Consider the following 19340-nt stretch of genomic DNA (forward strand, 5'->3'; position numbering starts at 1 on the left):
AAAGAGCATGCAATATGTACCAAAGGCTTCCAGTGTGTGTATATTAAGGCTGGCACCCAGTCTTCCTTGGAATTCTCTGGGACTTTTGTTTATTGTTAAGGAACGTCAGGACTTGGTGTGTTTTATAAATTTTCACAGTAGTAGCCTCAGACATGTCATAGGTGGCAGAAGGGGGCGAGAATGAGAACATCACTGTTTATATCACTTGTTTACCAGTGCTGGTGTGCCTAGATGAAATTGATCAGTCCCACTCCAGTGAGAAAAACTGGGCTCTATTTTCTTTGGTTTGACCCATTTGGCATAACTCTCAAATCATCACTCATTTTCCATAGTTTAGCTCCATTAATTTTTGTCTGTAAAGAAGGCTGATCCGGTCCAATCCAGGTATATCTCACAGGGTTGCCTCTCCTACTGTAAGAGTTTGATAAATGTGATAAAACACATTCTTTTCCCCTAATAAGACCGCTTTTAAAAAATGCAATTGCAGGCTACACAGAGAAACCATCTCGGAAACAAAACAAAACAGACAAACAAACAAAAAAACCGCAATTGCAAAATGTCATTTGAGAGTCTGCTCTGGACAGTAATGAATAAGTGGAAGTCTAAATCCTGTATAAGGCACGTGCTTTACACCTATGTGTTATTTGGCTTGTCCCATAGTTTCCTTTTGGCATCATTAGATTGGGAACACCAAATGAAAAGTCATATTACGAATATTTTCCCCCTCAGGATAGCTCACTTATCTGCTTTCTCTCTGCAGAAGCATGAACTCTTTCAGATATCTTTTTCATCCAGGTTCGTGCATCTCAAAAGGCTGAGGTTAACAGATTGTGTGACCTGTTTGTATGCATGGATGTGTCTCTGTGGCTGGGATATAGTGTGTATTTTCTCTTGGTCCTTGTTTCCTGACACCAGCTCTTAAAGCCCTCATACATCTAAGCTCAGGAGTGCTGGTGTATCTTTTATTCCAATACTTGGTGTTTGACCTGCTGGGAGCAGAGTTCTTAACCCTTGGCTTGTCCTAGGTGACAGGCATGTCTCTATTTATTAGTTGCAGTTTGGCAGGCTCCTAGATAGCTTTACAGTATGGGCTGGTCATTGGAAAGACCAAGCCACAGTTACAAGCTTGGAACATTAAGCTTCACCTTGCTCCCATAAGCTTCCTGGAAGGGAGAAAAGCAGAAGACTGAGCTAATAGCTGATCATATCTATGTGTCAAAGCCTACAAAAAATTTCTGAAATAGCAGGTTGAGAAAGTGTTCAGATTGCTGGAAGGTAGGATGCCTCACCCATATAGCATTGCCTTGTTTATCTATACCAGTGATCCTCCACCTTCCTAACGCTGTGATCCTTTAATAGAGGTCCTCATGTTGTGGTGAGCCCCACCATAAAACTATTTTTGTTGCTATTCATAACTGTAACTTTGCTAGTGTCATGAATCATAATGTAAATATCTCATATGCAGGACATCTGATAAGTGACCTCTGTGAAAGGGTCATTTGACCTCTGAAGGGATCATGACCTACAGGTTAAGAGCCACTGATCTATACCTTTTATAATGAATAGGTAAATGTGAGTTAAGTGTTTCCTTGAGTCCTCTGAGTTGTCAGACCTGAGGAAGACATCTCATTGATATCTGCTGGAGAATTACTTGGTCTGTGTATCTGTGTGTGTGTGTGTGTGTGTGTGTGTGTGTGTTGGCAGGGGCAGGAGGAATGTCTGTACTTCTGGTGTCATAGATAAAGTATTGAGCCTACTGAGAGTTTAGCAGGAGAAAACATCCCCCACCCTTTGCTTTACAGCATGCCTAGTATCTTCTTTTCACGCTGTTGGTCACTGGGCAAACATTTTATAGTTCTCTAATGCAATTCAAATGTTTATGATTGTAATCTCCATCCTGTCCTTAACATGTGGCAGGCTTTGATCTGCCCACAATCCTTGTAGTTTTCCCTTTTACTCCATAAACATCTTCTGGGCAGAAAGAAAATGACTTCCATGAGGTCTCCGTGGAGAATGTGACTCAACTGAAGCATCTTCCCTAAGTGCAAATGGGGTGAAGGCATTTTTTTCCCCCTCAATCTTCTTGATGCTGATTGTAATCCCAGCACTCGGGCGGCAGAGGCAGGCAGACTGCTGTGAGTTCGAGGCCAGCCTGGACTCCAGGACGCCCAACGCTACACAGAGAAACCCTGTCTCAAAAACCAAGACCAACACTAAACCAAATAAACAAAAACCAAACAACAACAACAACCACAAATGAGAAAGTCTCTGATGAGAAGCCACAGGTATGGCTGAAGTCAAAAGTAAAAGTAGCTTACGTAGCACACACTCCCTTCTGTGTGTGCACATGAGTAGGTATGGGTGTGTGTTCACTTGGGTGGAGGTCAGAGGACAGCCTTAGGTGTCATTATCGGGAACATTGTCTACCTCCTTTGAGTTAGGGTTTATCATGTGCCTGGAGCTCACCAGCTAGGCCAGACTGGCTGACATGTGCTGCTGCAAATTCCCCCTTTTCCTTAACCACTCAGCTGATGATACCAACTGCCCTGTCAGAGTTCAGTGCCAGATGAAAAAAGAAAAGAAAACCACAGTATTTTTAGAAAATAGCTGCCGTCAAGGTCCAGGGGCATGTAGATCATTCTGTTGACATTTTCGCAACACACCCAGTGGCATCGCTGCTTCTCCTGGAGTGGTGAGAAGCCCCCAGGAGACCGTGTTTACAAACCAAACAGGGAAAGGAGCAGCAGGCTGGTCTTTAGTCTGCACTCCACTTTCCCCCTTACTCAGCTTGGGGCGTAACAAACCCCTCTTTACTGTTGCCTTTTAGTGGAGAGGTGGATGATCATTTCCTCGCACTCCGAGGACATTCCCTTTCATTGTTCTCTTCCCAGTCAAGCCAGAAATTATTTGGCAGAACATGTGGCTGTGGTGATTAATGACGATAATAGTGACATTCTCTTCTGCAGCCACGTTCTGTCCTGTTGCGCACAAAACTGGAAAAACCTGATCGTTCTGACCCAATTACAGCGAATTTCCAAATTTTCAGAGGACTGAGTTTTCAATTTTAATGTGATTCCTTCTAGCTTGGGAGGCTGAATACTGACCAGAGAGCACTTTTCCATAGCAAGGGTACTTTGTCGGTATGCCTCACCCATCGCTTTCCAATCCATTCTATAAGAAACATGCCATCGTTTACTTGACCCAGGGCTGACAAATGACAAACTGACCGCATCTTGAATTCCAAGCATTACACATATGGGATTGTAAGCTCTGGATGATGACTTGGATTAGATCGATCGTATTCAGGATTTGTTTCAGCATTAACTCCTATGCCGAGTGGGTATAGTGTGGCTGCCAAAAAGGCAAATAGGGCCAAGGTAATATAATGTAAGGTCTGTGGAATTATGTCAGTTTGTATAAAACCTTCTCTGCAGGAATGCTAGTGACTAGGAGCTTTATGTCTTAGCACCCAGCCCATCCAGTCTTAGTGTTACAAACAGCCCTTTAACATTTATTGCCTTCCCATTAGACCTTTCCCCTTTTCTAGTGATACATGACCCTACATGTCACCACTGTCTCTCTCTTTTTTAAAGGTACCGTGCAAGAAGCTGGGACACTGCTGTCTAGTAAGAATGTTCATGTCAACTGCTTGGATGAGGTAAAGTTAACACAGTAGTTCTCTTCCTGAGAGAGTGAATAACATTGGCATCCGGGACATGACTCAGTAGGTTAAATGCTTGCCACGCAAGTCTAAGGATCTGAGTCAGACTGGCAGTGCCCATGGGAAAACCAGGCATGATGTACAGACATGTAATCCCAGCACTGGTTAAGGTGGGAGTGGTAGAGACAGGAGAATGCCTGGAGCCCACTGACTGGCAGCCAGTCTAGCTCCAGGGTCAGTGAGAGACACTGTTTAAAAAAATAAGGTAAAGAGCAATAGGGTAAGGTACTTGCCATCAAGTTCTGGCTTCCACATAGGCAAGCGTACCTCACACATACAAACATGTACACACCGCACACACACACATCCCAAAATGTATAATGCAGTTTTTCTCAGTAGAAGTTATTTTATAGCATTTGTTATATTCGGGTTGTACTACTTAAACCAAAATTAGAGACAATGAAAATTTGCGATCAAATAAGTGCAAATTAAGACCAAATTGTAACCTTCCTCTCTTTCCCTTCCCCCTGCCCTCTTCCTTCCTTCCTTCCTTCCTTCTTTTCTTTCTTTCTCTCTTTCTTCTTTCCTTCCTTTCCTCCTTCTTTTCTTTTTCTTTTTTTGATTTAAAAAATATTTTATTGTTATTTTTGAGATAGGGTCTTTTTTTTTTTTTAAGATTTATTTATTTATATATACAATGTTTTGCCTACATGTACACCTGCAGGCCAAAAGAGGGCATCAGATCTCACTATAGATGGTTGTGAGCCACCATGTGGTTGCTGGGAATTGAACTCAGCACCTTTGGAAGAGCAGCTGATGCTCTTAACCTCTGAGCCATCTCTCCAGCCCCTTGATATAAGGTCTTAATACTATATAGACCAGGCTACCATTTGGGCTGTTGGTCCTCCTGTCTTGGCTTCCCAAGCTCTGGGACACAGTTATGCAATTAAAGGTATCTGACTCCAATAAATTTTTTCATTTGTCTTCTTTTTCCAAGTTGTTTGTTTGTTTGTTTATTTGTTTGTTTGAGACAGGTGTTACTATGCATCACTGGCTGGCAGGAAACACCTATGTACACCAGGCTGGCCTCTAATTCATGAAAATCCACCTGCCTCTGCCTCCCAAGTACTATGATTAAAGGTATGTGCCACCACACTCAGCCTCCATCATTTTTTACAAAATGTGGAAATATGATCTTGTATATGCTAATAGGTTATATATGTTATACTATTTTTAAAAAATAAATTTTATATGACATTAAACAAATTTACCAAATGCAATGTGTTAGATTTGAAAATAAAAGATAATTGACCTAAAAAAAAATGCCTCTCTTGGAAAGTTTTTTGATTCAATAATTCTTAAATTCAAAAATAAAGTAGAAATGTTTAGAATTAGAAATACAATTACCAAAATATGCTGTTTAATAAAAACTGTATGAAGTGGCCAAAGCAGTGATCAGAGGCCATTTTGTAGGTACTGTCATATTTTTAATCTTTGTGGTATGGTAAGCTTTCAAATCATGAAATTATATATAAAATATGCAGAAAGAAATAGAAAAGATAACTTAGGAAAATGAAAGTGAGTAAAAAACGTGAGATAAGGCATTTGGGTACAAGATAGAGAATAGGAAATTGGAAATCTGTGTGGTTGAAAGCTCTTGTGTTTCAGAGCATAGAGTCATAGCCCAGGGAAGTGAGGAGAGCCTCACAAATGGGCCCCGAGGAGGGACTCGTACCGAACTTAAGAAAGGACATATACGCCGGTGGGAGAACATGAGCAAAGTATCCAAACAGACGGAGCTCCAAAGAAGATTTTAAAATCACCAGTACACGCATGGGTAATCCCCAGGACACTCCCACCTGGGCAGAGCACTGGAAGCACAGTGGGTTTTAGCTTCCTCCACACTTACATGATGGCAGTTGAAATGGACTCACCACTGTCCTAACCAGCAGAGATGGCTGTTCAACATTGGTTTCCTCCACAGTGACAAGTCATTTCATATCTGTAACTGGAAGGTAGCCTTTTAAATTTGGCTTAGGATTTTATTTTGAACATTTTGTTTTGAGGTATTTGAGGTCTCCTTTGTTTTGTTTTGTTTTTGTTGTTGTTGTTTTACACTTGACATACTGTGAAAACAGCTAGAAAAGCTAGTGTAGAAGCTTTTATCTCAGCACATAAAAGTATGTTACTGTTCCTTCAGGTTCCTTCAGGTTACACTCATAAAGTGTAGCATTAGAACCAACATAATTCATAGTAACCATTGCACTGGGAATTTATAATTCCCCTTTTGCATTGTTCCACATTTGGGTAATGCAAAGTGGAACTAAGAAATAAGAAAGCAGAAATGATAGCCAGAGGTTTTAAGAGCTAGTCTAACTTTTCATAGATTCTAATAGCCTGAGATAGTGATAGCAACAAAGCACACATCACACGTGGTCATGACAGACAGCTGGCCCAGACACCTCAGAGTAGGTGAGGGAGTCAAGAGAACTCCTTGTTTTTGGGGAAACAACCTTTCCTTGATTTTTGCACTAAAATCCAATATTTATTTATTTATTTTGGTTTTTCGAGACAGGGCTTCTCTGCATAGCCTCGGCTGTTCTGGACTCACTTTGTAGACCAGGCTGGGCCTTGAACTCACAGTGATCCACCCACCTCTGCCTCCCCAGGTGCTGGGATTAAAGGCATGCACCACTGTGGCTGAGTGTGGTGGTACACGCCTTTAATCCCAGCTCTGGGGAGGCAGAAGTGGGTAGATTGCTATGAGTTTGAGGCCAGCCTGGTCTACAAAGTAAATCCAGAACAGCCAGGGCTAACACATAGAAATGCTGCCTCAAAAAACCAAATTAAAAAAAAGGGTGGTGGGGGTCGTTGTTGTATGTTTTCTTAGTTAGCAGACAAAGCACTCCCTTCTGACATTTCCAAACAGCCTTTGTTTCTGCTGATGCCCTTACCCCATCTCTTCCCCTCTCTTCCTGCTTCTACTCCCATTATTCTTTTTTCACTTGCAGGTCACAGGTTTCATCACCTCCTCTTTCCTTGGTCCCTTTTGTAGGGACCTCCCCTCTCTCATGGCTCCTTGTCTAGTTTCGTGACCTGTATCCATATCAGCGTGCACATGCACACATATGTACATGTTGTTGTTACTGTTGTAGCTGTTGTTTTGGTACTGGACATTAAAGCCAGGACAGTATTCACTATATCAACACCCAACTAAGGGAGTCTTAATACTGTGCCATCTCTTTACTTTCTTGTTCCTTGTCCCAGGAAGCACTGATTGCTCCAACCGAGTGACCTCTTATACAAGTGTCCGAGAAGTCCCAGCATCCAATTCTATTGTCAGCTTCCCTCTAAGATGGTGGTTTTAAGGCAAGATAGAAGGACAGGACACTTTAAGGGGACACAGGAGGAAAAGGGCAACAGCCCCTCAGAACCTATGCTGTTGAGTGCAAGCCAAGAAACACCAACACTATTGACAAAAAGCCAAAATTACCTTCGGAGCTAATGGCTTGCTTAAAGACATCTCAGGAATGGATGTTCAAAACAACAAATGAACTATGTTTCCTCAGGGCCGTAATATTCATGATCATCAGCTGAACCATATTAGTACCCACCTCATTCCTAAGCTGAAGCCACACACCTCTTAAAATCATATTACAATTTTATTAATGGAAAGAAATATTTTTACTTTTTAATTTTTTTGTTTTGTTTGTTTGTTTTTTGAGTTAGGATCTCACTGTGTAATCCTGGCTGGTCTGGAACTCATATAGAGATTTCTCTGCCTCTGCTGGGATTAAAGGCACACAACCATTATGATTAAAAGAAAAAAAAAATTAAGACAAAATAATTAGGTACACTACCTCATATATTTTTACTGAAAATTGAAGCTTTGTTTAATCTTTAAATTTTATTTTAACCTATACCTTTGGAGAATGGTACTTAAAAAGCTGTGGAGTTATACATCTTACTAATTATAAATTTTTTTTTTTTTTTTAGCCATGCAAACTCAGCTCACTTTATAAATGGAAATTTACAAAAATAAAATTACCTAAAATTAAGCTCACCATTGTACTTAAATATCCGGTTCCACTTCCCAGGTTAAGAAAAGATAATCCTGGTTGAAGTTTCAAAGCTTCCATAACTTCAGAATAAATGCAAGGTGCTGACAAGTGTATGTTCCCGTGCTTCCAGGCTAAGTCTTTGTAAGCATTGTCTCTGTAGCCTTCCAGATAGTAATCTCCGCGGTCAATGGCTCTGAAGGCTTGCTCTACTCTTTCAGTTCGGATGTACTGAGCTTCTTTAAGGTTATCAATTAAGTCATCATTATCTTCCCCAGCACTCACAGCTCCTCCCATGACAGTATTCAAATCAAATCATAAGTTAAAATGTAACGGATTAGTAGAAATGGCTTCCAATAATGTGTGCTTTTTCTTTTTAATATTGAACTTTATTTCCAAAAATAAATTAAACCAAAGACGCAGAAGACGCTCAGACAGCAGCAGCAGCAGCGCCAGCTCGGTCCTCCGAGCCCCGTCCCAGCCCCCGCGTCACGAGCCTGCGTAGGCAGGAGCCCTCCAGGCCAAAGCAGCTGCCACTAATTATAAATTTTAAATCGAAGGTATCAGGAACAAATCAAACATAGTCTAGCAATAAAAAAATGCACACTGTATACACTCAAGACAGGCAAAGTTAAGGGCTACAGTCAGACCTTCAACACAGCAACCCTGTGCCCAAGACTGCACCAGGCCAATCAAGAAAAGCTGACGTCATAGACACAAAAGATCACCTAGTCTTGGGTAGTCCTCATCCAAGAAAAAGATGGAGGCAAGCTAACACAATGGTTTTTTGTTATTGTTTTTTGTTTTTAAGATATACTAAAATGACAATCTCTAAGAGAAAAATGTTTTCCTTAGGACATGAAGGAGTCACAAATGAGACATTACATTATATGATATTTCATTAGATAGATACAAGCAAATGGAGGCCAATCAATTCAGTCTAGTTCAAATATTGCCAAATATGTTTGCAATCACATCTAGTCAAATATCTAATCAAATCACAGTGTACTTAAACACGTGTGAGATTTGGGGACCTTTGCATTAAGATATGATGCCACAGCAGTAAGTATAGGCTGTACCTGGTTTTTCTCATTGGCATTAGTCAGAAAATTTCCCATTCACTAAACATAAATGAATTCATTAAAATTTTTTAAGTTTAGTTTTATTTGTGTGTGTGTGTGTCAGTGTGTCTGTGTGTGTCTGTGTACAGAGGCCTGAAGAGGGCATCAGATCTCATGGATCTAGAGTCACAGTAGTTTTGAGCCATTTGATGTACACACTGGGAACTGTACCCAGGTCCTCTGGAAGAGCAGCAAGCAATAAGCCATCTTTCTATCCCCTCTAAAAATTTTTTAAAACAATATTCAGCTTTATTTGTTTTGTTTGTGTGTGTATCTGCTTGTGCGGAGCACATATGCTCCAGAACAGCTTTTTGAAATGGGTTCTCTTCTACCAAGTGGGTCCTGGTGCTCAAAGTCAGGTCCAGACATGGTGGCACACACTCTTACCCATCGAGCCAACCCAGTATCTCCAAATCACTTTCCAAATACCGTTATAATTACCTATCACGAATACACTGTATTTTACTCATCTTTCCTTTTGGTAAGTGTTGTGTTTGTTTCAGGTTTCTTTTTCTTTCTTTTTTCTTTTTTCTTTTTCTTTTTCTTTTATTTCTTTTTTCTTTTTCTTTTTTTTTTTCTTTTTTTTTTTTTTTCTTTTTTTTTTTTTTTTTTTCTTTCTTTTTTTTTTTTTTTTTTTTTTTTTGTTTTTGTTTTGTTGTTGTTTTGTTTTGTTTTGTTTGTTTGCTTGGTTGGTTTGGTACAGCAAACCTAAGTTGAACCTAGAGCCTTGCATATGTTAGGCAAGTACTCTACCACGTTTGCCTAGATGGGTAATTCATGTGGAAATTTTGAGAGCAGGTCTCACTAAGTTACCCAGCTCAGGCAGGCCTTGATTTTGTGATCCTCACACATTAGCCTCTGGTCTTTGGGATGTTTTTGTGTGTGCATACATGTTTGTTCATTTGTGTCTTAAGGAGATACGTGTGTTGGGGAGATGAGTATGTTATACAGTCTGGGTTCTGATTTTAGCTCTACTTGTTTGCTGCTCTATGAGACTGAGCATATCTTTTCTGTTTGCTAATCTGTTAAAAAAAATTATGACTTTTTTCCCTCAAAAGTTGAGGTAAGATGTAAGGAGGAAATGAATATTCTTTATAGATTTTAAATATGATTTTATTAACTTATGTTTGTGTTTGTAAGTTATGAAAATGGAAATGTGCATAGTTAACATATTTTCCCTTCCCTTTAAAGAATGGAATGACTCCGTTAATGCACGCAGCATACAAAGGAAAACTTGACATGTGCAGATTACTTCTGCGACACGGAGCTGATGTCAATTGCCACCAGCATGAGCATGGGTATACAGCCCTCATGTTCGCTGCACTTTCTGGTAGGTTTTAGTATTTCTCTATCTGTGTTTATTACCCACACAATCTAAATGCACATATATTTTAAATTCAACACATATTTTATTTTAGTACATTTTAGAAGTTAAATAGAAAAGAGTGGTGAGAATTGACTTTTGATAAGCTATAATGCAGCCAGGTGATGGTAGCACACACCTTTAATCTTAGCACTTGGGAGGCAGAGGCAGGCAGATCTCAGTTCAAGGCCAGCCTGGTGTACAGAAGGAGTTCCAGGATAGCCAGGGCTACACAGAGAAACCCTGTCTCCAAAAAAACATAAAACAAAACAGAGATGTAATATAATAAGCTCTGATTTCAAAAGCACTAATAAATTATAATTGTGGGGCACAAAAGCATTTCTAAGTACTGTATACAATAAAGAACCCATGAATAATAAAGACATCAGGGGCTGGAGAAATAGCTTAGCAGCTAAAGACTTCTACAAGCCCGGGGTGGGAAGCGGGGTGGCCCACACCTATAATCCCAGAACTCAGGAAGACAGAGGCAGGCAGAGCTTTGTGAGTTCAAGGACAATCTGGTCTACAAAGCGAGTCCAGGACAGCCAAGGCTACACAGTCAAAAACAAAAACAAAAACAAAAAACCAAAATAACAAAAACCAAAAGCCTCCTAGGGATAGTGGAGGCGGTACAATGTTGATGTTACTCTGAGCATAGAACTGTGAGCAAAAGGATAAAAAATGCAAAGCAAGAAAACCTTTAACTTGGAGAAGCAGAACCATACCCCAAGAAAGCATCACCACCATTACAACCAGCAGCAACAGCAGCAGCAGCCACTCTCACCAATACCTGCAAATGGACACCAGGCCAGCTGAGCCAGAATGAAGGCTTGATTATCAAGTTGAAGAATTTTAAGAAGCCTGGAGAGAACCTCACCTGGCATAGCCTTCTCTTTGTGGGCAGTCTTACCCCAACCTCACTGAGGAGGAAATGAGGAAACTTTCTGAAAAATACCGGAAAGCAGACCAAGTTTTCCTTCATAAAGATAAAGGCTTTGGCTTTACCCATTCGGAATCTTGATCTTTAGTGGAAATTGCCACAGAGGACCCGGACAGTATGCCACTCTGTGGAAAGCAGCTGCACGTGTGCTTTGTCTGTCACAGTACATCCCTTACAGCCCGCAGTCTTCCTCAACACATTCCAAAGAATCATGGGAAGAAGCCATTTCTGTGTTTGGCTAGGAGGTGGTCGTTGTTGATGACTGAGGAAGGCCCTCGGGGAAAGGCATTATTGAGTTCCCAGGGAAGTCAGCTGTCGGAAAGCTCTGGACAGATGCAGTAGAGGCTCTGTTTTGTTTTGTTTGGTTTGGTTTGGTTTTTCGAGACTGTGTAGCCTTGGCTGTCCTGGACTTGCTTTGTAGACCAGGCTGGCCTTGAACTCACAGGCATGGCAATAGAGGCTCTTTTTTGCTAGCATTTCCTCGGCCTGTCACTGTGGGGGCAATGGACATGATGAAGAGGGACCTCCAAAGAAGCTGGTTATAAAAAGAAAAGGAACAACGCCCATCTCTCATCCCCAGCAGTTTCACATGGAGCAAGGGCAGCCGCCCAGATGTGCCCAGCCTGGACCTGAGTATGAGTATGCCATGCTCCTGGAAAGTGCTTCCTGAGATGGAGAAACAACAGGAAGATCAAGAGGACCAGACCAGTCTATGAGGCTTGTGAGAAGCAGCAAGTCACAAACACTGGCTTATGCTAAAGAGGCAGGATTTGAGGAGCCATACAGAAGAGAATAGAGGAGCTGCCTAGCCAAGCCATTCAGAACCGGGCAGCAGGAGGAGCACAGGCGCTGTGAAGAAGAGGCAGTGGGAAGGATTTAAGGGAACCTTACCTGGTGCGAGAGAACAAAAGATTTATGGTTGGGCCAAATGCCTATGGGAGATGCTATGGGCATAAACGATAGAGGCGCCATTTCCCCTGCTCCGGTGGCAGCTGGTACCCTCGCCCCTCCAGGATCTGCGGCGATGATGCCAGATGGAACCCTGGGATTGACCCCACCAGCAATGTGTTTGGCCAAGCTGCTACAGTGGAAGGAATTGGAGCAATTGATATAACTCTTCTTACATTTAACCATCCGGCTCTTGGAGCTGAATTAGCTAAAGTTGCGGTGTCACACGTTTCCTGCAACCCTTAAAAGAAGGGCCGCTTTTGGACTAGCCAGAATTCGACCTGGAAAACTGTGAGAGGTTCTTCCTAATAGACAGGTCTTCCCTGCCTGTACTACTTTAGGGAGTATTCTTGGAGGCAGAGGGCACGGGAGGGGTGGTATCAACAAATAAAAGTCTGTGGTATAGTGTTTTATCAATTTGTCTGGTGCAGTCCTGAAGTGACCTGGAGAACGCAGCAAAGTGGACTCAGAGCTCCATTCATCTCAATCTTTCCTGATTTGGAGGCTTTGGTTGCTTGTTTCTTTTTCCGTTGTCCATCATGTTTTAATTACATTTTCATCTTTAGTCTCCTCAACCCCGAGGCACCGCCATATATACCACAATACCTAAACATCCTCCAATGACCTAGCTCAATTCCTCCATTCACTCCCAGGTGAGAATTTACATTATTGTCCACAGAGGTTACAGCATACACACGGTTCTGTTATATCTCATATGTGACCCCTTCATGTCCTAAGGAATACATTTCCTCTTAGAGATTTTCATTTCAGCATATCTTTAAAAATATCTGTGTTAACTTGCCTCCATGGATGACCATTTGTGTCTATGACATCAACTTCTCTTGATTGGCCTGGTGCAGTCTTGGGCCCAGGGTGGCTGTAGCCCTTAGCCGCGCCTATCTTGAGTAGTCATGCTGTGCATTTTTTTAATTGCTAGACAGTGGTTTATTCCTGATACCTTCAGTTTTAAATTTTCCAGAGGAATGGAGCAGTAATGCAGCATTACCTTCTTAAAGGACATTTAGAGCTCCCCACTTCAAAAAAGGAAGAAAAAAAATGCCTATACTCTTACAGAGGACTGGGGTTCAGCTCCCGGCACCGACATCAGGTGACTCACAACTGCCGGTAACTCCAGTTCCAGGGGATCAAAAGTCCTTTGACTTCCATGGACACATGAACACATGGCAGCAAATGCGCGCGCGCACACACACACACAAATAATAATAATAATAGTAAAACTCCTTACAAGCCAAGAGGACATTGTAATGTAATTATATAGATTTGTTTTTCCTCCTCTCATACAGTACATCCTGACCATTGTTTCTCCTTTCACTCCTCTCCCCCCTCGCATCCTCAGATCCACTCTTCTTCCTACTGAACACGGTGTAAAAGACACAGTAAGACCAGGCACAAACTCATATCAAGGCCGAATGAGGCAATCCAGTGGGAGGAGATGGATCCCAAGATCAGGGGAAAAAGTCAGAGAAGCCCCCAGTCTCATTGTCCCATAAGAACCCAAGATAAACAACCACAACATATTTATAGAGGACCTAGCATGGCCTCTGCAGGCTCCTTTATTGTCACGTCAGTTTCTGAGCCCCTATGAGGCCTGCTTAGTTGATTCTGTGGGCCGAGTTCTCCTAGTGTCCTCGACTCCACTGGCTCCCACAAGCCTTCCTTCCCTTCCTCAGCAGGATTCCTTGAGCTCCGCCTAAGGCTTGGCTGTGAATCTCTGCATCTGCTCCCATCGGCTGCCGGAGGAAGCCTTTCTGATGATGACTGGGCTAGGCACAGATCTATGAGTAGAGCAGAACATCATTTATTAGCAAGCATTTCATTGACTCTTCTTTTTCGGCCAGCTATGTCTGTTTCTATCCTAGGCCTCTGGGCTACCCAGCTTCCTAGGCATGCAGGCAGTGTCAGGCATGGGTTCCTTTTGGTGTGGGCCTCAAGTTAGATCAGTCATTGGTTGCTATGTGTTCTGTGCTGCTATTACCCAGCATATCTTGCAGGCAGGACAAACTCTAGGCTGAAGGTTTGTGTGGCTGGCTTGGTGTCCCATTCCCTGTGAGTCTTGCCTGGTTACAGAAAATGGCTGGTTCAGGCTCGGGTCACCGAGTTTCAATTGTGCATTTCTTAGGGTTCACAGATTTGTTTCCTATAACCCTAGGTAATAAAGACATCACATGGGCCATGCTGGAGGCAGGCGCAAAAACAGATGTCGTGAACTCAGTGGGAAGAACGGCCGCTCAGATGGCCGCATTTGTGGGTGAGTGTTTACTGTAATTTCACAGTGAATTATTCTTAGTTTCCTTTATGTATATTTTATTTCTTCCTTTATTTATTTAGTTTTTTGAGACAGGTTCTCACTATGAAACTCTAGCTGTCTTGGAACTCACTATGTAGACCAGATATCAGAGATCTATCTGCCTGCCTCTGCCTCTTGAGTGCTGGGATTAAATGCATGTGCCACCATGTCTGGCAAAATGCTGACAGTTCATTCTGATAAGTGAAATCCCCGATGGCTCTCTGGAGAAACTGAATGGCACATAGAATTCCCACTCTGTGAGAGGCAGAGCGGTAGGGACGTTTCATTTCTCTGATGGAGGAAGGTTGCTGCTGTGATTGAGAACACAACTGTGACATCAGCAGACTTCAGGTGGAATTCTGGCTGCCACCACTTTGTGGCAAAGTACTTACCTGTTTGTGTCTTTCAGCTTCTTCAGTTACAGGACTGTTTCAAGGGTTAATAGAGATGATTGACTTGTGATCTTCATGTGTTGAGGTAAACAGATAGTTGTTATTTCTGTGAACAGTCATCCAAATGGTGGTGGCAGTGGCGATAATATTGCTAAGCTGCTTCATTATCTCCATCAGTCGCAAACATTGCTTTTGGGTGCCCACTCACTCTTGGCACTTTAGTCCTGTTATTTGACATGATGAGTGGTCTAGGGGAACGTGGGTGTTTGGTCATTGGTGTTTTGGACTCTGAGAAGGCAGTTAAGAGCACATGATCAAAAAGCAAAGACAGAAACAGCTGCTTTAGTGGGTTCACCATAAGTGGCCTTGTGATGACCAGTGATGAAGTAAACAAAGTCTTACTAGTCACACCTGGATAGAAAGTTCTAGTAAGCAGAAAGAAGGAGAGGAGAAAGGATTCTACCTCTTATTTCTGCCCTAAACAGAAAGGCACTGATGGTCTGGCATTTCAAAGTAGCTTACACACAATGATACTGTCATTAGTTCAGAATTCTTTTTTCAAATCAGGGATATTTTCGTCTATCACTTACTTTTATATCTACTCTTGTTTTTCCACTTTGGATTTTTATTCTTTTTAATATTAAATTTCCTGGGTACTGTGAGTTCTCTCCTCTCTCCCATTATAGTTTCTATCTGAGTGAGAATTATTTTCTCTGAAGCACTTCATCCAATAGTGTTTCAAGCTCAGTTCACAGATGCAAACGGGATTCTCTCTTTAACTTTGCTTATTAGGTTTTAAAATTTCAGCTTTCTTTTGAACGTCTTTGGATACCCTTCCGGAATCTGCTTAGGTGGCTATTCAAGAGCGGTGGTTATGGTGGCGGCTGTGTTGGTGTCAGTGGAGGTCAGACACCAGAAGCTGTCTTACAGGGGCACTGCACAGTTGCTGTATGTCTCCTGCCAGTTCCTAGCCTAGGCAACCAGGGAAAGCCTCCAGAGTTGTGGGCCAGAGGAACACAGAGCTGCATTCCGCCTGTAGGTCCAAGGTCTAGTGCCACCTAGGCCCAAGCAAGAGCCATTCTACTCCTCAGTTTCTCCAGAATGCTGAGTGACAGGTAGAGAGCTCTCTGCCAGCTCAGGTGTGGAGGCCAGATGGCCAGTAATGTAGTTTCCCTACAGGTCACTCTCAGGACCTTGTACACATGGACAGAGGCCAGGCAGGCAAACCAGGGTGGACCACTATCTCCAGGACTTGCTGTTGCTGATCCTTTAGCCTTCAACAGGCAGAGAGGAAAAGAGTGTCTTCTAGAGACCTTGAGAAAGTTGGTTCTCTGGAATGTGCCCTGCCTATTCTACCTGCTTGCTCAGAGTGGCCACTTCCTGGCCTTATAGAGGTAGTGGAGAGGGAACAGTGGTGGGGACTGCAGGAGTAGGGCCAGCCCCCAGCTTTCCTGAGAGGACTGTGCTCTGGTAGAACTCTGCTTAACCCAAGAAATGGCTCAGGAATGTAGTTTAGGAAATTGAGGCCCTGGAGTGTTGATTCCAAGCTCGTAGGAGCAAAAGCTTTCACAAGGACGCCAAGCTTCTCTCCAATTCTGTGGGGTGGAGAGGAGGCATCACTTGATAATATTAATAATTATAACAAACATACTTTGCATAGAATACATTTAAAGTATATGTAAATGTATCAGCATGTCATTGGGGGAAACATGAGTGTTGGCTCTGTTTTTTAACAATTAAACTTTATTATACAACCCAACTAGCTTACACAAAAGGGAAATAAAGGTCAAAGGGAAACAAGAGTGACCCTTTCAGTATCCGTTTCATGGGACGAGTCCCTAGGTGTCTCTGGCCTGCGCGCGGGTCCGGCCTGTTTGCTGATCTTCTTCCCAATCCATGTGCACTCAAGCCCGTCTGAACCTGCTGCTCCTCTCTGTCCTCTCCGCCTGCCTGTCTCTCACGTGTAAGGGGTCGTCTCCCTCTCCCATTGAGGGTCTATTAGAAACACAATAGTCTAGGTGGAGTTTCTCTGTCCCCTTCTTGAATTTCAGGCCAGGGATGGCTCTACCCAGTTTATCTCAAGGTTAATCTCAGAGAGTATCTGTGGTGTGTCCAAGGATAAAGCCCGCCAAGACTGCTTTCACCTGTGACAAAGCTTACAATCCTTCCCACACATGAGGGTCATTGGTGTCAAGGGTGGAAGAAGAGATATTTAAATTATAGTCAATTTTGTTGTTTTAAGTTGAGGTTTTCTTTTTTTTTTTTTTGGTAGTCTACATAATCCTCAAATTTACTGTGGATCCTCTCTTTAAATGGTATCTCTCGTCTGAGAGTGGTGGCACTTGCCTTTAATCCCATTGCTTGGGAGGCAGAGGTAGGCAAATCTCTGAGTTCGAGCACAGCCTGGTTTACATAGTGAGCTCCAGGACATCTAAGGGTACACAGAGAAACCCTGTCTCAAGAAACAAACAAATAAATGAATAAAATTATCTTTTTATTTTATGATGCTTACAAATATTTTCTGAAATATTTTGCCTCTCTTTCTCTACTCTTTCACTGAAGAATAAAAACACGGATGCATGTTTACTCCAACAACTCAGACTCCTGTATTTCATGATAAACTAACGAAGTTTCTGTTTTTCTATTTAAAAGGTCAGCATGACTGTGTGGCTATAATCAACAATTTCTTCCCTCGAGAGAGACTGGATTATTACACTAAACCCCAGGGATTGGACAAAGAGCCAAAACTGCCTCCAAAGTTGGCAGGCCCACTGCACAAAATCATCACCACAACGAATCTCCACCCGGTCAAGGTAGCGTGCTGTCTGCTGTATCTGTTTCTTACATCAGTATTGCTTCAGAGTCTAAAGTGTGCTGCTTACCTGGGGTCCTAATTGTCTCAGGCTGAGTTCTGTAGATGAGGGCTCTGCAGCAAGCTCACATGTCTGCTTGAGTCATTGCAGCGGTGCGTCCAGTGGATGCCAGGAGCTGATGAGAGAAACCAAGAGAAGCAGGGCAAAAAGCCAGCAAGAGGAGGTTTAGCCTCATTTCTCCCCAGGCATTGCAGCAGACAGCCTGGCTCCAGCCGTGAGAGAGAAGAATTTTAGTGTCCTTCATCCTGCCATTGGCCTAGACGAGGGGGAAGAACAACCTGCTATACAGGAAATGAGTGGCTCCCTTGAATGAGGGAAGTTCTCTCCCTGGAGGAGACTGTGCTGTGCCTTTAGCTCATGCTGAGTAGGGTAGGGCTGCTGTGAGAGGCCCGGTAAGGTGGGTGGGTCTAGGTGGCACACCATCCTCTCACACAGCGGTGCTTATCCCTGTGGGGATACGCAGAAGTGCGGTCACTCCATTCAACATGAGCATGCTTTCAATGCAAGTGAACATCTGACCCCTTTGATAATGCTGTTGGTGGATTCAGACAAATTGTCAAGTTTGGCGTCAGAGTTCAAGTTGTTCAACAACAGCTTCAAGAGCCATTCCAAGCTATTTTTCCTGCCATCTTCTCCGTCTTCAGTCTTTGTTTTTTTGTTTGATTTTATTTTGCTTTGTTTTTCGAGACACGGATTCTCTGGGTAACCTTCTTTGTTCTGGAACTCTGTAGACCAGGCTGGCCTCGAACTTACAGAGATCTGCCTGCCTCTGGCTGGGATGAAGGGCGTGCACTACCGCTGCCTGTTTTTTGTTTTATTTTTAAGAACAGAGCTACATGAGAAATCTGAAGAGGCTTGGCACTTACCTCTGGTCTCTCCTGAAAAGTTCTGCACTTCTTCAGAACTCTCAGGAAAACCAGAAGCTCTTCCTCACTGGGATTCTAGGTGCAGACCAGCTGGCCTGGCACTAGATTTATTGGAGCAAACAAGTTCTTCGCTTCCTCACAGACTTCCTTTCCTATCTCCTTTGCTCTCACTGACTTTCATTTCTATTTCTTTGCCTTGAGGTTGCAGAGAGCTTCTCGAATTGCCTGGCATGTGTGTGGCACCCACTGCTTCAGCTAAATGTTTTAAAATTTGTCCTATTTTTGGTTATCTTTACAGGTAAACGCATTATCAGTATATTAGTGTATACGCGTACTTACTCAGGCAATATAACAGCATATGATTTGAGATGGTCTATGTGTTTTTGTTTTTAGTTTTTTGAGGTAGGGTTTCTCTGTATTATCTTGGCTGTCTTGGACTCGCTTTGTAGACCAGGCTGGCCTTGAACTCACAGCGATCCACCTGCCTCTGCCTCTCAAGTGCTGGATTACAGTTGTGTGCTACCACCCAGGGCAGTCTAAGTGTCTTTAAAGAGTCTGTTGGAACTGTGGTCCTTTCTCAAGACCTAACCTTGTTCTCAGTAAGACTAGGCAGCTCATTCACCTGAACCGCTGCTTTTCATATTCACTTGGAATACAAAAGCCACTCCACAGCTTTTGTTGTGGTGCCCTACTTCATGGCTTTACCCGGCTTTAAGCTGGTGTACGTCTTCAGAGGCTTACAAAAGAGGAGCAGAAAAGCCCATGTGAAGTCAGACATCTTTTTTAAAAAAGCCCAGACCTTCTCCACGT

At 42.8% G+C, this 19340-nt stretch overlaps 1 protein-coding gene and 1 pseudogene across 1 annotated transcript in view; both read left to right on the forward strand.

The window, feature by feature from the left end:
- Ankmy2 (ankyrin repeat and MYND domain containing 2) overlaps positions 1–19340 on the forward strand; it is a 37067-nt gene that overhangs the window by 3897 nt on the left and 13830 nt on the right. Inside the window, exons 2-5 of the mRNA XM_051145017.1 lie at positions 3594–3658; positions 10032–10170; positions 14262–14360; positions 17444–17604. Of these exons, the coding sequence (XP_051000974.1) occupies positions 3594–3658; positions 10032–10170; positions 14262–14360; positions 17444–17604 (464 nt within the window). The remainder of the gene's footprint in view (positions 1–3593; positions 3659–10031; positions 10171–14261; positions 14361–17443; positions 17605–19340) is intronic.
- Positions 10836–11859, forward strand: LOC127195277 (non-POU domain-containing octamer-binding protein-like; annotated as a pseudogene).

Source organism: Acomys russatus, chromosome 1, assembly GCF_903995435.1.
Source record: "Acomys russatus chromosome 1, mAcoRus1.1, whole genome shotgun sequence".
Taxonomy (NCBI): Eukaryota; Metazoa; Chordata; class Mammalia; order Rodentia; family Muridae; genus Acomys; species Acomys russatus.